Genomic DNA, 20,697 nt, shown 5'->3' with positions numbered 1-20,697 from the left:
TCTGGGAGAGTCATGTGTGTAAGCGGTTTGCGTCCCGCTGTGGGAATGTACCACAGTTTTTCTGTCATTCTCCCGGTGATGGAACCGAGGTTCTTGTTTTCGGGTTGAGCTGGAGACACGCATGCATGTCCTTTGGCAAATGTAAGCGCTTGCTTCTGCTGGATGTATAGACCCCAGAGTGAAATTGCTGGCTCGGAGGGAAGAAAGAGCTGGCCCAGGGATGAAGCCCCTGGTGGTGATGGGGACCCCCACTGGCTTCAGAACTGCCTGTTGAAGCGCTCGTGCCCCAGATAGACATAGCTGGTCCCCGATCCCCACAAGGAGGCTGGATCCCAGGGGCTCAGTGAATGAGAGTCAGTGATGGGTCTCCAGTCTCAGGCCATGAGGGTTACCAGTGGCCACCATCGATGAGCTCTCCCCACAGGCCAGCTACGAAGTGCCCTGTACTTGGAATCATGCATTCCTCCTGGCAGCTCTGTGATGCATCATGGTTATTATTTTTTTCTTTTTTTTGTGGGGCCAGGGGGTAGGTAATTTGGTGTATGTGTGTATGTATGCATGTTACTTATTTTAATGGAGGTACTGGGGATTGAACCCAGGACCTCATGCATGCTAAGCACTCACTCTACCACTGAACTATAACCTCCCCCATCATGGCTATTATTACTCCCACTTTATAGATGCGGAAACTGAGGCACAGAGAGGTTAAGAAACTTGCCTGAGGTCTCAGAGCCAGGAAAAGGCAGAGCCGGGGTCCCAGCTCAGCCGGCCCGCACCGACACTCCGGTTCCTAACCCCCCCGCAGGGCTGCCAGTGGGGGCTTGTACCCGGCTGATGCTGCAGCAAAGGCCCCGATCCCTTGGCCACGTCTCTGCCCATCTGTTGCCTGGCAGTGGTCACCTGCCCCTTACCCTCACTGGAACCCCCTTGTCCTGGAGGCAGCCTCATCCACTGGACCCCTCTGGCAGGTGGAAAGATCTTCCCATTGCTCAGAGGCACCTGCCTCCTCGCACCATGCCGGCTCAGACCCGGTGCGTGCAACATGGCCGTGAAGCGCTCCTTGCTGGGCCTCTGGTCTGAGACGGGAGGGTCCGGTCCTCAGCCCTGCGGGTGGGGACGAGGCAGCAGCTTGTCTGCAGCACCTGAAACCCTCGTCCTCCAAGCTCCCTTTGTGGGACTGGCCCAGGCCAGCGGTGAGGAAAGTTCCAGACTTTCAGCTTTGCCCACACCTCCTGGCATCTTGCCTGTGTCCTGAGGCCCCTGAATAGCGCGGGGGGATGAGCCGCAGCAGAATTTTCCATGGAGAAAGTCAGTGACAGAAACACGAGCTCCCCGCTTGGCTTCCCTGTGCTTGGGGACATGCAGGGCCTCGCTGCCGGCCTCTCCTGGGGCACCTGGGGTGAGAGCTGGGCCCACCGCGTGAGACAGCTCGCGGAGAGCACCCCTAGCATGTCCTCACCCCCAAACTGCCGGTTACCCCGGAACACCGCCTGGTCCGCCCTCCTCTGCCCTCCAGAGCAGCAGTGATGTAGTCATACTGTGTTACCCCTTTCCTACACTGATGTTCCCTAATGCCGGCCAGCCGCGGGCCCTGGCATCTGCAGCCCCCTCTCCTCCAGACAGGAGGAACAGCGTGGGCAGGTCCCAGGCGGTGGCAGGGCCAGGCCCGCACAGGGAGGGCAGAGGGCAGACTAGCCGGGCATGTGTGGGGCTGTCAGGGGGGATGGACACGGCGCCAAGATTGGTTGTCAGACCTCAGAAGCCAGCACTGGAAGCTGTCCATAAACCTGGACGAAGGAGCAAGTGATCTGGAGGATTCTGATCAAGGGAACCATGTCAGCTTGTGTTTTGAGCTGTGTTTTGTGCTGTGCCCTGAGCCACGGGGCTGCTTCCACCGGGGTTCTGGAAGCAGGGACCTGGCTGTGTGGCCTGGGGCAGGTCCACTAGCCTTTCTGAGCTCCAGTCTGCGCACTTGCAACATGGAAATGGCCAGGCTCATCTTGCCTGGAGAGGCCTGAGACACAGCAGAGGAGCGTGTCGTCCAAGACCGGTGCTCAGAAGGGGAGTATCTGGTACCTTTAGGGGGAAAATCCTCAGGTTCTAAGGGAGACAAGTTTGAAGTCATTTCTGAATTATCAACCATACCTGCTTGTTTATGCTCCTGACTGTCTTCTCTGAAGCCTTTGCTTCACCTCTAATCCATGTGCTAGCATGCTGGAGCCGGGCTGGGGGCTCCAGGCCCCTACTCCATCGGCACCCTCGCCCTGGGGAAGCATTAAGTGAGTAAAAGCAGGGTGTCTGTGGGCAAGGCCCCTCTTGTCCCCTTCCACCCATCCCACCTATGCCTGAGAGTATGGAAGTCCTGTATATAGACAGAATTTTTAAAATCTGTGTTTCAAATTCATTTAACACAAAATTCGCCACTTTAACCACGTTCAAGGATATAATTTTGTGGTGTTAAGTACATTCACAATGTTGTGTGACCATCACCTCTCCCTGATTCTGTAGCTTTTCCGTCACACCAGTTGGAAATTCCACACCTATTAAGCAGTGACTCCCCACTCCCCCTCCCCCAACCCCTGGCAACCACTAGTCTGTCCCTGTCTCTGCAGATTCACCTTTGCTGGGCATTTCATATATGAGGAATCAGACAAGATGTGGCCTTTTGTGTCTGGCTTCTTTCACTGAACATAATGTTTCTGGGGTTCATCCATGTAGCATATCTTTGGACTTCATTCCTTTTTATGACCAAGTAATATTCCATTATCTGGGTAGACCACATTCTGTTTAGCCACTCATCCGTTGAGGGACATCTGGGTTATTTCCTCTTTTGGGCTATTGTGATTAGTGCTGCTATGAACATTTGTGTACAGGTTTTTGTTTGAACACCTGCCTTCGTTCTTTCGGATATACACCTAGAAATGGGATTCCTGGGTCCTATGGTCATTCTGTGTTTACCTTTTTGAGTTGGACTTTTCCAACTCTTGCCCACAGCGGCTGGACCATTTTACAATTCCACCAGCAATGCACAAGGGTTCCAGTTTCCCCACATCCTTGACAACGTGTGCTATTTTCTGTTGTTTTGATCACAGCCGTCCTAGTGGCTCTGCGGTGGCACCTCTCTGTGTTTCTGATTTGTGTTTCCCTAATGAGTGATGTTTAGAATCTTTTCCGTGATCACTGGCCATTTGTCCCTTTGAAGAAATATCTAAGGCCTTCACCTATTTTTAAATTGGACTGTCTTCTTGTGACTGAGTTGCAGAAGCTCTTTTAGACATAATCCCTGAGTGTTTACTCATTCGTTCATTCATCCATCCTGTCCACACACACTCATAGTTGGCTGCACGAGGCAGCCCGAGGCCCCAGGGTCAGCTCAGAGCTGGCACTGCCCTTGAGGTTTCTGTGGGCTGGTGGGGGAGCTGGGTGTGGAACAATGACAGTGAGACCAGGGGTGACAAGTGTCCACTGTGCATGTCCTCAGTGCCTGGAGGCTTGAACTTGGCCCTGGAAGGGAAGGAGAGTTTGTCAGACAGAAAAAGGGAGGGAGGGAGGCCTCCCAGGCAGAGGGACAAGCATAAGCAGAGGCGCGGCTTGTCAGGCCAGTCCCAAGAGGCCTCCAGGTTGAGGAAAGGAGCTGGGGGGGCTACGGGCGGGCTCTGAGCGGGATGGGAGGGGGCCTGCCTGGAGGAGGGAGACCAGAGCTGCAATAATCTGTTTCTGCCCCTAGGTCCGTCCCAAATCCCACTGGGGCTCCCCCATGGCCCAGTTTGTCTGAACTCTTGCCCCCAGGAGCAGGGGCTCTTACGCTGGCACCAGGGCTTTGCAGCCTAGAGCCTGCTGGAAGAATCTGGGAACGTGCTTTTAGCCTCGGGGCTCCCGCCCGAGGCCTGGAGGCTGGTGCCCGGCAGGGTTCCCATCCATCTCATTTCCCCGGGTTGGTTTTCTGAGCATCTACAATTACTTGGGGCTGAATTCCCCAGATTCCAGCCCGCTCCCAGCCCCACCCGGCCAGATGCTCTTCCTCCACGCCAGCCTTGGGCATTTCTGCCCATTGTGCCCGCGGGAGACCCAGGGGGGTCTTGGCCAGATTAGTGGGCGGGGCGGGCGGGCCACGGGGATTGAGTGTCACCGCGGCGTTCTGGTCGCAGCACGTGCTGTGGGCTCATGCCACACGGGGACTTTCCCATCTGGCTGTGGGTGCTCGGCTGCCCTGGAAAAACACTGACTCGTTTCTCTCAAGAAAAGGGTTGGCAGGCCGTGGGCAGAAGGAGGGAGCTCACTGAGCCAGGAGGCTGGGGCCTGGGCATCAGCTTTGGGGAGCCCCTCGTGGCCTCCCCACTCCCACCTTTTGCCCCCTGGTCTGTTGTTTGAAGCCAGACGCTATCTTGAAACCCACCTCATACCCGTAGCTCTTCAGGAACCAGCACCCCCCACCTCTTAGCTTACTGCCCCATCTCCTCTGGTGCTTAAAACCAATTGGTGCAGCTTCTGTGGGAAACCGTCTGGCAGTTCCTCAAAAAGCACAACCACCATGGGACCCAGCAATTCCACTCCTAGATACCTGCCCCGAAGAACTTAAAACAGGGGCTCAAAAACTTGTGTGCATGTGTTCAGGGCAACATCATTCACAAAAGCCAAAAGGTGGAACCAACCCAAATGTCCATCAGTGATGAATGGACACAGAGAATGTGGTCTCTCCAGACAATGGAATATTACTTGGCCATAAAAAAGAAGGAAGTGTTGATTCATGAAACAACATGGGTGAACCTTGAGCGCACCATACTAAGTGAAAAGAGCCAGGCACAAAAGGTCACATGTTGTATGATTCCATTTATAAAAAATGTCCAGAACAGGCAAACCCACAGGCACAGAAGGCAGATTAGTGGTCGCCAGGGGCTGGGGGAGGAGGAGAGGGAAGTGACTGCTAAGGGGTATGGGGTTTCCTCCTGGGGAAGTGACAGCGCCTCGGAACTTGGCAGAAGTGGTGTTTGAACAACACTGTGAATGTACCCGGTGCTGTAGAACTTCACAGTGGTTACCATTCTGCTATGTGGATTTCACCTCCTTAAACAAACAAAGAACCACGCCGATAACACCCAGGTAAAGAGGGAGTGAGCCCAGCCTGTGCCCTCCTGCCTGGGGCCTCAGCTCCCGGAGGTTACCAGGAGGTTAATCACAGGGCACCCTCAGGGGACCGCATGAGGATGTGATGTTGCAATAAAGCATCCTGCTGAGTCCAGCACACAGTAGGTGCTCAGTTTGCGTCAGCCCTGCTTCCTCCCCTGAGGGCACCCAGTCATCCAGAAACTAGTGAGTATTAAGAGTCATCCGCACGCGTATCGCTTTCTCCCTGCGGCTCTCTGGTCTGAGACTGTGCGGCGATGGTGGTGGGAACCAGTGTTTGTACCCCACGTCACAGGTGTGAAAACTGAGGCTCAGAGAGGCAGAGTGTCTTCCCAAGGTCACACATGGGCTGTGGCTGGAGTCAGGACCTGGTGGGCATGGCTCCCAGTCTGGCCCAGGCAGCCCTGGGGAGCGGAGACCCAGGGGTTGCCAAGTGATGGAAAAGCCTCAGTTGTCTGGGAGTTGGGATGTGCTACTTGGGGGGGGGCAGCTGTGGACAGTTCCAGGTTAATGGTTGTCAAATCCCGGAAGGGTCTGTGTATCTGATTCCGAAGCGTGGAGAGCCATGGTTCTTGCATTCCATGGGACTGTTTGTTGATTCATGGTTCTTGCAATCGTGTTCTTGTGATTTTGAGGCTGAGAGAGGGCAGGTGTGTGTGCCTTTTCAAGCCAGAATCATGCATGTGGGTCAGTGGAACGTGGCCCCTGGAGGGCAGGGATCTGCGCTGTGTTCCCTGGAGGGCAGAGCTTGGCACGTGGTGGGCTCCTGGAACACGTTTGCAGACGGAGACCAACTAGGGGAGGAGGGGTCCTGCCCAGCCGTCTCACCTCCTCCGTGCCCTCCTCCCTGCAGAGCGCTGTCGTCCGTCGTGGCCTTGGGAGCCAACATCATCTGCAACAAGATCCCCGGCTTGGCCCCACGGCAGCGCGCCATCTGCCAGAGCCGGCCCGATGCCATCATCGTGATCGGGGAGGGGGCCCAGATGGGCATCAACGAGTGCCAGTACCAGTTCCGCTTCGGACGCTGGAACTGCTCTGCCCTCGGCGAGAAGACCGTCTTTGGGCAAGAGCTCCGAGTAGGTAAGGGAGCCTCTGGGCTCGCGGGGACCCTGCCGTCGGGGCTCTGGGTGCTGGGGGCCGGGCCACCCATCTGCCCACGGAGGGCCAGGCCAGGCTGCCCACACTCCCTTTTCTGCAACCGCTGGATGATGTCTTTGCTGTCGTAGCACTTCTCTGGGCCTGGCCTGCTGGACTCCCAGGACCCCAGGGAAACCCCGACCTGGCCTGGCCCTCTGGGACCCCGTCACGTCTGGGACAAGGGAGGTGTCGACAGGAGCCAGTCTGTGTGAATGGACAAGGGCCCTTGCTCTGGACTGTCGGGCTGGGGGACACCGTCCCGGTGTGGACGTGAGCGGGCAGGGTAGCAGTGGGCAGGGCGGGGCGGCGTTAGAGCACCTCGGCGTCAGGCTTTGTCTCTCTGTGTCTCTGTGTCTGTGTCTGGAAATGGGGTAAGAGTAACAGCTCCTGCAGGGTGACTGGTGCCCGGTCCCCAGGGAGTGCTGCATAAGTGTGGCTGCGGCTCCGAAAGTGGAAAGGATTCTGGGCAGAGGGAACGGTGTGAGCAAAGGCACGAGCGACGCTGTGGTGGGACGCCTCGGGGCAGCGAGGAGTCTGGCTGGCTGCGGGCGGGGTGGGTGGGGTGCACAGAGGGAGTCGGGACCAGGGAAGTGGGTGGGCCTCCATTTCCATGGGCAGAGGCAGCCACCAGAACACATCAACAGGGCGGCAAGATTTCTGCTGGCTGTGCCCCGCTGGGCTTTGCACAGCGCCTGGGCCACACGCCCCATTCCCTGTCCTCACGGCCCTGGGGAAGGCTTCATAGCGCCCATTTTCCAGGGAAGGAGACTGAGGACTTAGAGGGAAATTGGGACTTACTGAGTCTGACCTGCGTGGAAGCCACTGTGTGGCCTTCAGGGCCTCAGTTTCCTCATTTGTAACAGGAGTTCTGCTCCAGCAGGCCTCCATCTGGGTCCCCAGGGCCTGTATGCAGTAGGTGCCTAGTCAACGGCTGTTGCGAGAGTGAGAGCGGGGCGGGTGAAAGATCCTGCCCCTCCAGGCCGCTGTGAGGGTCAGAGGGTGGAGAGTGGTGACAGGGCCCAGCACCGGGCGTGCAGGGGGTGCCCTGTTACCCCGACACCAACCTGCGGGCACAGGTGGGCCTCCAAACGTGTGGGTACAATGTGTCCTTCCGTTCCCAGAGGGCCAGGGAGCCTGCCTGCCGAGCAGAGCCACAGCTGCCGGGACGCAGGCCAGGGCTGAGCTCCTCAGGGCTTGGAACGCCTGCGTGGGGCTGGGGGAGGCACAGGGGGAAGCCCCCAGGGGCCCCTTTGCGGTGAGCAGCCTGTGGGTGGCACCTGGCACAGCCAGGACAGTGGCACCGCCCCCTCCCTGGGGCCCCACCACCCAAGTGCAGCTTCCTCCCTCCAGGTGCCAGCGGGAGAGGGTGGGGCTGCCTGCCCCCTCCACCGCAGTTGGGAGGGTGTCGGCACCTGTGCCCGCTCCATGCCAGGTGCCCACTTGCCTGCATGGTGCCCACCCCCCCTGCAAGACTCCGGGGCTCCGAGGCAGCTGTGAGCATCCCCACTGCGCGGCTGTGGACGCTGAGGCCAGGGAAGTTGTGTGGTTGCCCGTGGCCCCACGGTGGAGCTGGGTTCATATCCAGTCTCCTCCCCGTTTTGGGTAGCCCTCACTGCCTCACTGTGCAAAGGAGGGCGGGCAGGGGAAACGGTCCCGTGGCCTGAAGAGAGGTGTGAGATCGCCCTTCATGCAGGACCTTGAGACCTAGGCGGTGAGGGAGACCTGGCTGCTCTGAGCCTCTCCTCAGGGTCAGGCCCCAGGCAGGGAGGTTCACCAACAGCGCCTCAGTAAATGCCAGGCTCCTATGAACCCTCCAAAAACCAGAGGAGCAGCGTTGGCCCTACTGCCAGCGACCGGCCCCCCGATAGCGAACACAGGTCACTTTTTCTGAGCATCCCTTGGTGCTATAAGGATCTCGGCTCCCGTCTCACCGCTGTTCCTTCTTGGAGACCAGCCCTCTGCCCACAGGGTTGCGGAGGTATAAAGCCCCCTTGTGCAGGAAGGCGGGGCTGCACTGTGATGCTCCTCGCGGGCTCCCCGCGGGGTCGGGCATCTCAGGCTCTGCTTCACCCAAGACACCCCCTCTCACTTGCATGAGCATTTCAGGGGCAAACTTTTCCACAGAGATGGCCACACCCACTGTCCCCGTCCTTCATTTTCTTCCTCCCACCACCCTCGTTCAGGCTGTTCGTGACCTTCGTGTGGCCCACTAAGCCCTCCTCCTTGGCTGGGCCCCAGCCGGCCTGGGCCTCCTCTCTGGTTGCTCCTCCCAGCCCCGCCCCAGTCAGCTCTCCCCTGGGGCCGAGGCCAGCGCGGCCACCCCCTGTGGACCACTTGTCAAGCTCACCCATGGGAGCCTCTGGCTTGACATGCTCAGCATCTTACTGCTTAAATCTCCATCCTCAGCCTTCCCCACTGGCCTGACCACCCAGTCGTCTCAGCAGAAACCTGATGTTGCTCCTCCTGTCCATCCTTCCACTCTCTCTCCTGGCCACCGCAGGGCCTGCCTCACTGGCCCTCCTCTGGCAGCTATCAATTCCTTCCTCCGACTCCTTCCCAGTCCCGACCATGCTGTGTCACTCCCTTCCTCCAAAACCTGCAGTAGCTCCCTATTGCCCAGGATAAAGTTTTTAGCTTGAAGTCTGAGTAGCTCCTGCCATACCTCACCCCTGCCTCCCGCCATCCCTTTCAAAGCTAGAGCTTCAGTCACAGCCAACCTTCCCCTTCCCTGAGCTTGCCGGCTCATTCCCTCCTGGGGACTTTGCTCCTGTTGCTTCTCACCCCGGGAGGCCCTTCCCCTCTGCTCTGCTTATTCACATCTGAGTTCCCCTCTGGGCAGGCAGGGGAATGCCTTTTTCAGCCCTCCTGGCTTTTTCTTGTCCACAACCAGGCTGAAGTCACATCCTGGTGCCTCATCCTCCCGGGGTCTCTCAGCCCCACACCAGCTCTGCACCTGCCAAAGGCCCCCCCTGCGCTCTGCCCCCCGGGGTCTCCCGACCGGCATGAAGCCCTCCCTGGCTCCTCACTACCATCTGAGGAGGGCCCCGCTCTCCGCTAGGAGGGCCCTGGCTGCAGGCTGAGCTGGGCTGGGTCCTGTAGGCAGCAGGAGTCCCGCTGGGTGCTGTGATGGTGGTCTGAGCGTGCACCTTGCCCTCCCTGGGCTCAGCTGCTGGGAGTCACAAGCAGGAAGTGGGGCCGAGCTGTGAGGCCGGCCCACGTCAGAGGCATGCGGGTGCCCCGGGCACGGGATAGGAGCTGGGCCATGAGCTGGCAGGCAGCCGGGGGCACTCGTGGGAGCAGCCACTCGAGCGGTGCCAATTAATGATTGGCCCTGAGAGGGGGGATGGCCTGGGTGTGTGGGACAGGCCCCCTTCAGGCCTTGCCTGTGACCTTGGACCATGCCTAAATCTTGAGAGCTGAAGGGAAATGCTATAAAGGCTCAAATCAGTCCCTGTGCGTGGTTCCAGCTCCTTTTCCTGCACCTGTGCTGTTGCTTGCATGCCTCCAGGGATGGGGAGCTTACTACTCCATGTAAGACAGACCTTTCTCGTGACGACCCTGCGCTAGCTTTGCTCTGGCGCTGGTGCTCTGTTTCTTTCGGGGAGTTGAGGCCCACCCTAGGTCCCCTCTCCACCATCATTGTCCCCCCTCACGCTTGGCAGCCTCCACCCTCTGGCCACCCGAGCCCACCCCAGGCCTATTTCCTCATCTACAGAGCAAGGCTGGGCCACCCGGGCCCCTCCTACCTGTCTCTTCTGTAACCTGGAACTGAGCTTGTGGGGAGGGGGTGCATGGATGTGTCCCTGACTCAGCTGTCTTCTTCCATGGGGTGGGGGAGGAGGCAGGGGAGACAGGAGAGTCGGGGGTGAACCTCATATTCCAAGGACAACTCAGGGCCCCCGGGGACCCCGAGCAAGGCAGGACTTTCTAACAGTCACCGTAACAGAGTCAGGACTCTTGTCGAGGGTTTCGTGATGGTGTGATGTGTAAGCTGAGACCCTAGGGAGGATCAGAGTAACCCAGACCAGGCTGAGAGCAAGGAAGGGGGCTCCAGGTGGAGGGAACAGCATGTGCCAAAGCCCAGAGGCCAGAAAACGGACGGGATTTTCCAGGAACGGGAGGGGAGTGTCCAGAGCAAACCATAGGGAGGGGAGACATGAAGCTGGAGAATGGGTCAGGGCTGGAAGGCTGTGAGCGCTGAGAAGGCCTGGAAGGCACAGATGGCTCTGAGCAGGAGAGGGGCTTCCTTCCGCTTGCTGCCCCACCCCCGCCCGAGCCCAGCTCCCAGGCACCGGGCATGGGGACCACGGCCGTGTGCGCTTGGGCCCCTGCCCCCAACCCGAGCTGACATGGAACGCTGAGTCCTGCCCATCATGTGCCACTTGGACATGACCAGGCATAGGGGCCGCGCCTAATCCAGCCTCACATGGCTGCCTGGGCTGGCGGCGGCACCACTGTCTCTGCTCCCATCTGCTTTGGGGGTGAGATTTGCATTGGGAGCGATCCCTGAGCAGCAGGAGCTCCGCAGAGGGCACCAGTTTCTGGACAATCTGAGGGAGCAGTCTGAGAGGGGAGGGTCTGGAGGCTTCCAGACCGGCCACTGGTGGGTTCTTGGAGGAGAAAAGGCAGCTCCCGGGCCCTGTGCACCTGCTGTGTGCCCAGCCCCTGCCCAGCTTTGCAGACCAGGCACAGGGAGGTGCAGCATTACTCCCCAGGAGGGACAAGGGCTCTGTCCCCTTTGGAAACACAGCTGGGGGCACTTAAAATATGGTGCGTGTAGGCTGAGAGGAGCCATGAGTGTAAGACACACAACAGTTTTCGGCAACTTGGAAGGAAAAAAGCAAGTCAAAGATCTCTTTAATGATTTTTACACTGAGATGCTGAAATGGTAATATTTGGGTATCTTGGCTAAAGAAAATGTTACCAAAATTATCACCCATCTTTATGTGGCTACTAGAAAATTTGAAATGACCTATGTGACTCGTGTAAGACGTCCATTGGTGGCACTGTTCTCAAAGGGGTCAGGAGCTGCCCGGAGTCACCTTGCTCAGAGGCTGAGTGGATGTTGGAACCCAGATCCAACTGTCTCCTCCCAGGACACTGTCCTCTGGCTCAGCTGAGGGCAGAGGGTCACTGGCGAAGTCAGTGCGGAGTGTGAGGGTGGCTCCCTTTGGCGGACCCTGTTACTGTTCACCAGGCTGTATGGGCAGGCCTGGTGCGGCGGGTGGGGAGAAGGCCACCAAACCCTGCTCTTGGAGCCTTGTCCCCAGGATGTCCTGGGTGAGCTGACGGCACTGGCCTGGGAGGCCGGGCTGAGCCCTGGCTTTGGGGGCTGCTGTCTGTCTTGGTCACTCCCGACCCCCACCCCAGCCCCGAGGCCCAGCCTGAGGCAGCAGGACAACATTTCCAGGCTCGAAGCTTGGTGTCCAGGCAGCTAGGACATGAGGGACAGGGGCCTCGAATGTCAGGGTGGGAAGGACTTTCCTGAGCAGGGCCACCCAAGCCCACCCCTGGTTTGGGTGCGACGAGGCCCTGGTCACCCCAGGTGGGCACTGGCCCCTGCACCAGAAGGCCAGCTTGCTCCCGGAGCGCCCGTTCAGGAGGGGATCAGGCTCTGGCCCTCCCGGGGGGCCCGCTAGGGGCTTGGGCTGGGCGGTTGATTCTTCCACACGGCCCCTTGGAGGCTGCCTGGAACTCGTCCAGGATGGGAATTTTCCACCCTCCCGGGCAGGGCCGGGACAGACAGGACAGACTGTGGGGTGGGGACGGGGCCTGGGAGGGGCGAGGGCACTGCTGGGGGAGCAGACCCCACTGGGCCAGCTGCCTGAGGCCCCCGGTGTGACCTTGGGCGCAGCCGCACATTCTAGCAGGGCTGAGGCTGGGCCGGGCTCCACCGGGACTTGGGGTCTGTCCTCAGAATAGCAGTAGGAAGGCCCTCTGCTTCCTCAGCCCTCGCACTGGGGTTCTGCCCTGGGCTCCATGGACAAGGGGTCCAGGACTCTGGGCTCTGGTCCATGGAAAGGACACAGATCACACGGTGGGCGGGCTCCACCTTCACCTCCAAGGGCAAAGCCTGGCTGGGACCTGAGCCTGTTTCCATGGGGAACCCCTCCTGCGACCAATTTTGGGAGCACCGTTTCTCCCAAGGCTGCTGTGGCCAGGCCTGTCACAAACATCCTTATTCCAGGTCCCAGTGTCCACCCATCATTTATGGGGAGACTGAGGCTCACAGAAGGCTGACTGGCCCAAGGTCACACATGAGTAAGGACTAGAGATTCAAACCCGCAGTTCAGCCCTGTGCGCTGGCAGGGGTCCAGGTGCCAGGTAGGGGCAGCCACTGGGGGGGCGGGGCTCTGGGTCCACTGTGTCCCTCCTCACAGACAGTTGTTGGTTTTGCCACCAGCCCTGACGAGGGAGGGAGCGTTCCGAGGGCCGGCTGCTTGGGGCTGCCCTCCCTCATGAGAGGCTGCTGGAAGCCAGGGCCGAAGGAGAGGCCTTCCCAGCCTCCCCAGAGCCACAGGGCAGTGCTGGAAGCTTCTAGAAGGACAGTCCAGCTTGGGACGCAGACCCCTGGGCTCCGGCCATGCTGCCCCTTGATGCGTGGACCTCGGCTAGGCTCTGCCCACTCCAGACCAGGGCCCCCGAGCCCAGCAGGACCACGACCCACTGGAGGGCTGCTGGGCAGCGTGTGAGGGCCCCGCTGGGTCAGAACAAAGGCTGCGGGTGCGGGTGTGCCGGCGTGTTTGGACCTGGCGTGACTGTTTCCGATGCTCTGTTTATGACAACGGCAGGGAAGAGCTTAGCATGGAGACACTGACTCAGCCGGGGCCCAGCTGGGGTAGGGGCTGGGGTGGGGTGGGAGAGAGCCAGCGGGACAGAGAGGGACAGAGGGACGCAGAGAGGCAGGAACTGAGAGGGAAGGACAGAGACATGCAGAAAGAGGGGTGGAGGGAGCGCAGCACACACACATGCACATGGCACACGGCACACACACACACGTGCGCGCGCACACACACACACACACACACACACACACACACACACACACGGCGCACACACAGGCCTCCGCCCACCACTGGCCCGCCCAGCCCAGGGTCCGGGCCTCTCTGGGATGGGTAATAAAAGCAGCGCCCGTGCACTGAGTGTTTCCTGCGTGCCAGCCCCTCTGAGCCTCCCCCTCGCCGCCCTGGCCCCGGCCAGGTGGGCCATGTGCTTACCTCCCTTCGGCAGGTACACAAACAGGCACAGGGGTGCAAGGTAGCCTGTCCAGCCGTCACTCAGCAGAGCCTGGATGGGACCCAGGTGGTCCAGGCCAGGCCCCCACCCAGAGCCCTGGGTCAGGCTGGCAGGGGGTGAGGCGGGGCGGGGCCTCTGGGCTTCCGATCTTTCCAGTGCACAGACAGGGATCTGATGCATCTCTGGGCTTGCTGGCTTCCCCTGCTCCTGCCTACCCCCTCACCCAGGGCTCCCCAGCCTGAGCCCCGTGTGTGCTGGGAGGCAGCTCAGGCAGAGGGTACTTGCCCAGGCCCTGTTGCAGAGCCACGGGTGGGGCGTGGGCAGCTCCAAGGAGGACATGGGCACTGTACCCACTCCACTGAGTGACACCAGGGGCCCCTGGTGTGGCCTGGGGTGTCTCTTGGCCTTCCTGGCCTCCATCTCTCCACCTATAAGTGGTTGAGGGGTGCGCAGCACTCTCCCACCCCCTTCTAAGCTGTGGGGGCCTGAGGGCCGGGTGGGGTGGGGGTGGGGGGCTCAAGGAGCCCACTAGCCGGCAGCGTCCCACTGGCTGGGCCTCAGGCCTGTCTCATGTCCCTACCCCACTTCAGCCCCAGCAGTCCCATTCTGATCTGCTCCTTGGGGAGAGCCTTCTGGCAAAAGCTCCCATTAAAAAGGTTTGGAACCCACTACGCTGGGCTCACTCCCATGTTATGTGGGGAAACCGAGACTTGGGAGAGTGAAGGATGGGGCCCAGTCCCCCTGGAGCCCCAGCTCCATCTGCCCCTGCTGTCCCTGCCTCCCTTCTGTTGCCCCCTGGGCACCCCAAACTACCATGGCCAAGGGAGTTCCTGGGTCCCCCCAACCTGACCCTCTCCCTCCTCTCTTGGTGACACCCCCACCAGCTGCCCAGGCCCCACTTAAGGCATACTTTTGGGCTTGTCTTTCCCTAAACCTCCTCACCCAGTCCACCTGCTAGTCTCATTGGTTCCACCCTCAGACTGTGTCCCAAGCCTGGCCACTCACCTCCTCCCCTGGGAGGCCATCAGCATTTCTCACCCAGCCTCTTCAACAGCCTCCCTGTGGGTCCCCCTGCTTCCACCACCCCCTACTGTCAGCCAGAGGGTCCTTTCCAATGTCAGCCAAAGCAGCACCCTCCAGGGGCTCTTCATCTTTGTAGAATAAAATCTAAAATCCTCCCCATAGGCTCCCAAAGACAACCCAGTGTGACTCTCCTGCATCAAACCACACATGGCCAGCTCATTCCCTCCTCAGGGCCTTAGCATTGCTGTTCCCTCTGCCTGAACACTGTTCCCTGCACCCTTACATGGCTCACTTTTGTCATTCAGGACCTGCCTTCAGCATCCTTCTTATGAAGGGCCTGCACTGGTCTCCCTCCACCCAAGTCCCTCCCTACAGCCTCCCTGTCCTGCTGACCCCTCCATGGTTCTGACTGAGGCCCTCTGCCTGCACTCCCTGTGAGCCTCCTCCCAGTCCATTAGTCCCCTGGGCTGTGATATGTCAGTCTTGCCCTGCTGTGTGCTTGGCCTTGGGCTTGAGGATGGATAGGTGCCAGGGCCTCACCCCTGGGACTCTGGGGTTGGCCAGGAGGGCTATGCATGGTGCTATGCATGGTGCTGGGGAGACGTGGATGGTAACAGGGGAGTGAGGGAAGGAAGAGGAGGTGAGCAGGTTGCCTGGGTCCCAGGCCTGGTCAGTGAGGTGGGACACAGACCATGCAGTTTCCCTGTTCTGGTGGGTGGGTGGGTGGCCCAAGCATAGGCTCTGGGGTCCTGGGTCAGACCCCAGCTCTGTGGTTAGCCTGCCATGTGACCTCAGGCCAGTCACTTGCTTCCTCTGAGCCAAGCGTTCTCACTGTGCTGTGGGGCCCCATGAGGGTCTAAATAGAGTAGGACAAGTTGTATGGAATTCCCTAAAACCATGAGATGCTGTGTTTTTATAACTGCTTTTATTGAGAGATAGTTCACATACCATACAACTGATCCATTTAAGTGCACAGTTCAGAGATTGTTAGTGTAGTCACAGGTTGTGCGACCATCCCCGTAGTCAGTTTCACAATATTCTCATCACCCCCCAAAGTCCTCTGCCCCGTGGCTATCTTCCTCCAGTCCCCCTTGTCCTTGGCAATACTCATTTGTTTTCTGTCTCTGTGGATTTATCTATTCTGGACATTTCACATCAGTGGAATCATACAATACGTAGCCTTTTGTGTTTAGCATCTTTCACTGAGCACATTTTCAAGGTTCGTCCGTGTCGTACGTAGCCAGTGTCAGGACTCCGTTCCTTTGCATGGCTGAATAGTGTTTCATTGTGTAGAGACACCATGATGTCTTTATCCATTCATTCACCCGCTGATGGGCATTTGGGTTGTTTCCACCTTGTGGCTCTTGTGACTGATGATGCTGTGAGTATTCACGTACAGGTTGCTGTGTGGGCACGTGTTCACGTCTGTTGGGTATATACCTAGAAGGGGGATTGCCGGCTTAAATAGTAACTCTGTATTTAATGTTTTGAGGAACTGCCAAACTGTTTCCGTAGTGGCTGCATGACTGACATCCCACCAGCAGTGTGTGAGGGTTCTGGTGCTCCATGTCCTTGTCAACACTTGCTACTGTCCCTCTTTTCAGTTTAGCCACCGTTTTAGTGGGAATGAGGTGCTAGCTCATCGTGGTTTTGATCTGCATTTCCTCGGGGGTCAACAATGTTGAGCATCTTTTGGTGGGCTCAGGGGCCATTTTTATACCTTCTTTGGAGAAACGTCTATTCAGATCCTCCACCCATTTTTAGTTTGGTTATTTGCCTTTTTACTGGTGAATTGTAGAAAAGTCTGCTTTTTTTTTAAAAGAGGGACAAGTCCACGTTGGCAGAGAGGCAGGTTTGACAGCATGAGCTGTGTTGGCCACAAGCCCGGGCACACACACAGGTGCACACACACAGGGGCGCACACACAGGTGCACACACACAGGTGCACACACACAGGTGCACACCACAGACAGGGGCACACACAGGTGCACACACACAGGGGCACACACACAGGTGCACGCACACAGGGGCACACACACAGTTGCACACACACAGGGGCACACACACAGGTGCACGCACACAGGGGCACGCACACAGGTGCACGCACACAGGGGCGCACACACAGGTGCACACACACAGGTGCACACACACAGGTGCACACCACACACAGGGGCACACACAGGTGCACACACACAGGGGCACACACACAGGTGCACGCACACAGGGGCACACACACAGGTGCACGCACACAGGGGCACACACACAGGTGCACGCACACAGGTGCACGCACACAGGGGCACGCACACAGGTGCACGCACACAGGGGCACACACACAGGTGCACACACACAGGTGCACGCACACAGGGGCACACACTTGCTCAACTCATGGGAGCTGCATTTCTACGCAAGTCCAGGTACATGCCCAGGGACACATGCATAGCGACGCATGGATGACCAAACCTGTGTACACCCGCAAAGAGCCCATGTGTGGTGTGTGTCACATGTGTGGACATGAAGCTCAGTTCAGCAACCCTGTGTGCTGGGGCCAGGCCTGCCTCCCAGGACCGCGGCCGTATCGGAGCAATTATCCTCACTTTGCAAAGTGGGGACGTTGAGACACGGAAAGTCTCCTTAGCTGGTCCAAGGTCACCCTACCCCACTCCACTCCACCCCACCCCACCCCACCCCAATTTTAGGGACTGGACTTGAACTTGAGGTCTCAGTCTCTGAGCCCCATCTCTGGGACTGTGTGTAGCGCCGAGACCTATGATCTCACCTCAATCATTTCAGAATGTCAGGCCTGGGCTCCCCCACTTCCTGGGCTGCTGTGTGATCTTAGGCAGCATGCTGTCCCTCTCTGGACCTCAGACTCCTTGTAGGGTAGCACAGGATGGTCCCTGAGACCCTCTCCAGCACTGAGATTCCAGATTCCCAGTTCTCCTACTCAGAGGGAACCAAGTGCCTTTCTCACCTTGCCTCCCCAGGTCTGCAGTTAATCAGGTCGCTATGAGCACAATTAGGTCTTTTTGTGGCTTTCTAAAAATAGTGCGCCAGCTGCTGTGGATGCTAGGAAGTGGTAAGTAGCTTTGAGTGGACAGTGGGGGTTGGTGCCTGGGGCCTGGGAAGGGTGGGCACAGCCCCCTGCTCTTCCCTGGGAGGGTGAGGGGAGCCCTGTTCTGCTCAGGCCCCTGTGTTGATCGGGGGCCACATTTGTCCCCTCTAAGAACTGCTCACAAAGATCTGCCTGGTCCCCAGCATCCCCTCGAGGTCAGAGTGAGGGGATGGCAGGGTGGGCTAGACCCTGCTGTCCCAGGCAGGACCCCTGTCCCTGGGTCTCGGGTCAGGTGGGCACAGAGCAGGGCAGGGGGCTGTCCTCAGTGGGGGCTTAAGTTTGAATACGTAATAGAAAAGAGATCAGAGCTAGATGGTCACTGAGTGGCCAGTGCCTCGGTTTACCCATGGGGCAGTGGTCTTGGAGGGCTCTGCTGCTCCAGATTTGTCCAGAATATGCATGACGGGGTGCAGCTGGACAGGCTGCCTGGGAGGACGCTTCGGATGGCACGGAGAGATGCCCGGGCCTGTCCTAAGAGCCCTGCATGGTGCCCGGTCATCCCTGGCCAGCCAGGCCCACTTGACATTTGGTGACAGTGAGGGTGATGCCTGTTTGTCCTGTTTGCTCTTAGAGTTGCTCCTGGGGCCATGGGGCAAATGGGGACACAGGCTCAGAGAGGGTCTGTAACTTGCTTGGGGCCACACAGCAGCTGTGAGACTACAAGTCCGGGGCCTTCCCAAAACCTCAGGGCCAGGGGGCCTCTGTGGCTAATGGAGCCCATCTTGACCTGCCGGGCGCCAGACACAGACTGCCCTAGAAGCAGCGGGGCCTCAGTCAGGGCCAGTGCACCCAGGGACCCGCTCAGGGCTTAGGAGGGCCGTGGACTGGGGAGGCCATTGTGTGGCCTGCCCGTCTGTCTGTGACATTTTCCAGGGACACGCGGGGCACTGCTGCTGGGTCTGCTGTCTGAGGGTGCACGTCCCTGCTGGGAGGGGCTCTGGTTCCCAGAGGGGCCCCTAGGCCTCCCAGACCAACGTGTGCCCCCAGAGCGCTGCTGGCCCCGCACAGACCATCCCTGCTGCCTTCACCCAACTCCCCAGCCCCATCACCAGACACATCTGGAGCAGTGCCGAGCTCAAGTGGCCGTTACCGCCTGGAGCAAACCACTTCCTGCCTCTGAGGCTCTGTGTTCCCACCTGTGAGATGGGTCTCATTTAGAGGAACTATTCCATGGAGTGCTCAGGGAGATAAGAGAAGGTGATGCATGTAGTGTAGTCCAGCCCCAGCCCTGCTCTTGTGTGGGCTCAAGGAATGATGCTGCGGGGCAGGGGTACACAAAGAATCAGACATGGAGCCTACCCACCACCCCTGCAGCCCACCGGGCACCTGGCAAGAGCCCAGAGGAGGGCGCTTCACCTCAGTGGGGCTTCTGGGAGCAGGGAGCTTCCCTGCTGCATTCAGAGCCTCGGTGAGCTGCAGACACGTGGGAATGCAGGCAGGCGGTCCAGGCAGAGAGCGGGCCAGCGCCCATCAGGGCAGGCGGTGGGAACCAGGCTGCCCTCTATTCCAGAAGAGCGGTGTGTGCAGGAGGTGGCGGCACCTGCCTACAGGCAGACCAGCTACTGGACCTGGCAGAGCCAGGCTCAGGGAGTGAGTGGCGGGTGGGATGGGTGGGGTCAGGCCTCTGGGGCTGGAGGGCATCTCGGAGGCCCGGGGAGCCATCGACGTTTGCTGGGCAAGGCCCACGGGTTCAAGGGGCTTCTTTCTAAATCTAAACACTCACTCATTCTCGCTCCGGAGGACATGTAGGTGACTTGTGGGGGCTGCAAGACAGCCCCAGTGGTGATTTTGGCAGGGGACCGTCTCCTCCCTCCATGCCCGGGCGCACTGTGACCCGGCGAAGTGGGGAAGCCCTCTGAGCCAGCATTCAGTTCTATGAAACGGGGCCCCGGGAACCCCTGGATCCAGGACCCAACGCTGTCCTCACTGATTCTCCCCAAACTACGACTCTCACTGCTCGCCTCCTCCTCGTCTCCATGGTGAGACGAGAGGGTGTGGCTTATTAAAGCCAAATAAAAAGGGAATTAGCGGGAGTGGCAGCCCAGTGAGTGACTCATGAGTAACTGGGTCTGAGCTGGGCATGGGCAGAAACCCTGTGGGAGCAGAAAGGATGGGAGGGAGGGCTTTGTGAAGTGCCCTCCAAACTCCCGGCCTGACCCTGTGCCTGCTGGCCTGCCTGCGGGGCTGGAGGATGAAGGGCGTGGGAGTCCCCCATCTGGCTGCCGCTGGGGAGGACGGGCATTCGGGGGAGAAGAGGGTCGCAGGTGGTGGTGGGTCCCGGGCCTCTGAGGGCACACCCCCATCGCCCTGGCTGAGGCAGGGCTTGGTTTGGGACTTTTAGCTCCATCCGCCTGGCCCCTTGGTGTGAATTCACAACTGGTGGAGATTTCTAACCCCTTCTGGGGGCCTAGCTTGTGACATGCCCACTCGGAGGCTAGCTCCGCCTCTCCAGGGCTCCCAACCAGCCTTCACCTGCCGGTTAGCGCCCCGCCACTGCACACCTCAGGTCCATGGATGGTCCAAATGCAGCATCTCCTTCCCGAGGGGGCCGTGCACACCTCTTCTCCTGTCTCCTCCTGCCCAAGGTCACTTAGCTGCAAAGGGGCCAAACCGGGGGTCAGGGAGGCCTCCGATGACCTGCACCCCAGGCCCCAAGCCCCTCCCTCTGCCTCGCTGGGCTTTGATTCCACTGCCTGGGTTCAAATCCTGCTTCAGCCACTAACACCTAGTTTCATACTTTCTGTGTGCCTCAGTGTCCTCATCTGAAAGAGGGGACTGAGAATGAAACTTGTATTGCATGATTGTCGGGACAGTTCAGTGAGAACAGGTGTTAAGGGTCAGAGAGCTGCTGGCACTGTGAGAGCAGGGGGCTGGCAGCGGTGATGACACTATAGGCATGGCTTTGCCGGTCTGCTTTCTAGATAGTCCCAGGGTCCCCATCCCTCATGCAGCCAGACTTAGGTCCAAATCCCATAGCCTCTTGCCCCAGCACCCACACAGAAAGTGCCATCTGCTTCACAGGACATCTCTGGCCACCCACAATCTGGCGCCCTTGGACTTCAGCC

General features: G+C 59.1%; 1 protein-coding gene across 4 annotated transcripts in view; it reads left to right on the top strand.

Moving 5' to 3' along the window:
* WNT7B (Wnt family member 7B) overlaps positions 1-20,697 on the top strand; it is a 52,276-nt gene that overhangs the window by 19,617 nt on the left and 11,962 nt on the right. For 3 of the 4 annotated variants that reach the window (XM_032492447.1, XM_032492446.1, XM_032492448.1), the window contains exon 2: positions 5,978-6,204. In XM_032492447.1, the coding sequence (XP_032348338.1) occupies positions 5,978-6,204 (227 nt within the window). The remainder of the gene's footprint in view (positions 1-5,977; positions 6,205-20,697) is intronic. The other variant, XM_032492445.1, reaches the window with a different exon arrangement.

The sequence above is a fragment of the Camelus ferus genome, chromosome 12 (genome assembly GCF_009834535.1).
Source record: "Camelus ferus isolate YT-003-E chromosome 12, BCGSAC_Cfer_1.0, whole genome shotgun sequence".
In the NCBI taxonomy this organism is placed as follows: Eukaryota; Metazoa; Chordata; class Mammalia; order Artiodactyla; family Camelidae; genus Camelus; species Camelus ferus.
Note: the sequence above shows the minus strand (reverse complement) of the source record. Positions and strands in the feature narration are given on the sequence as shown.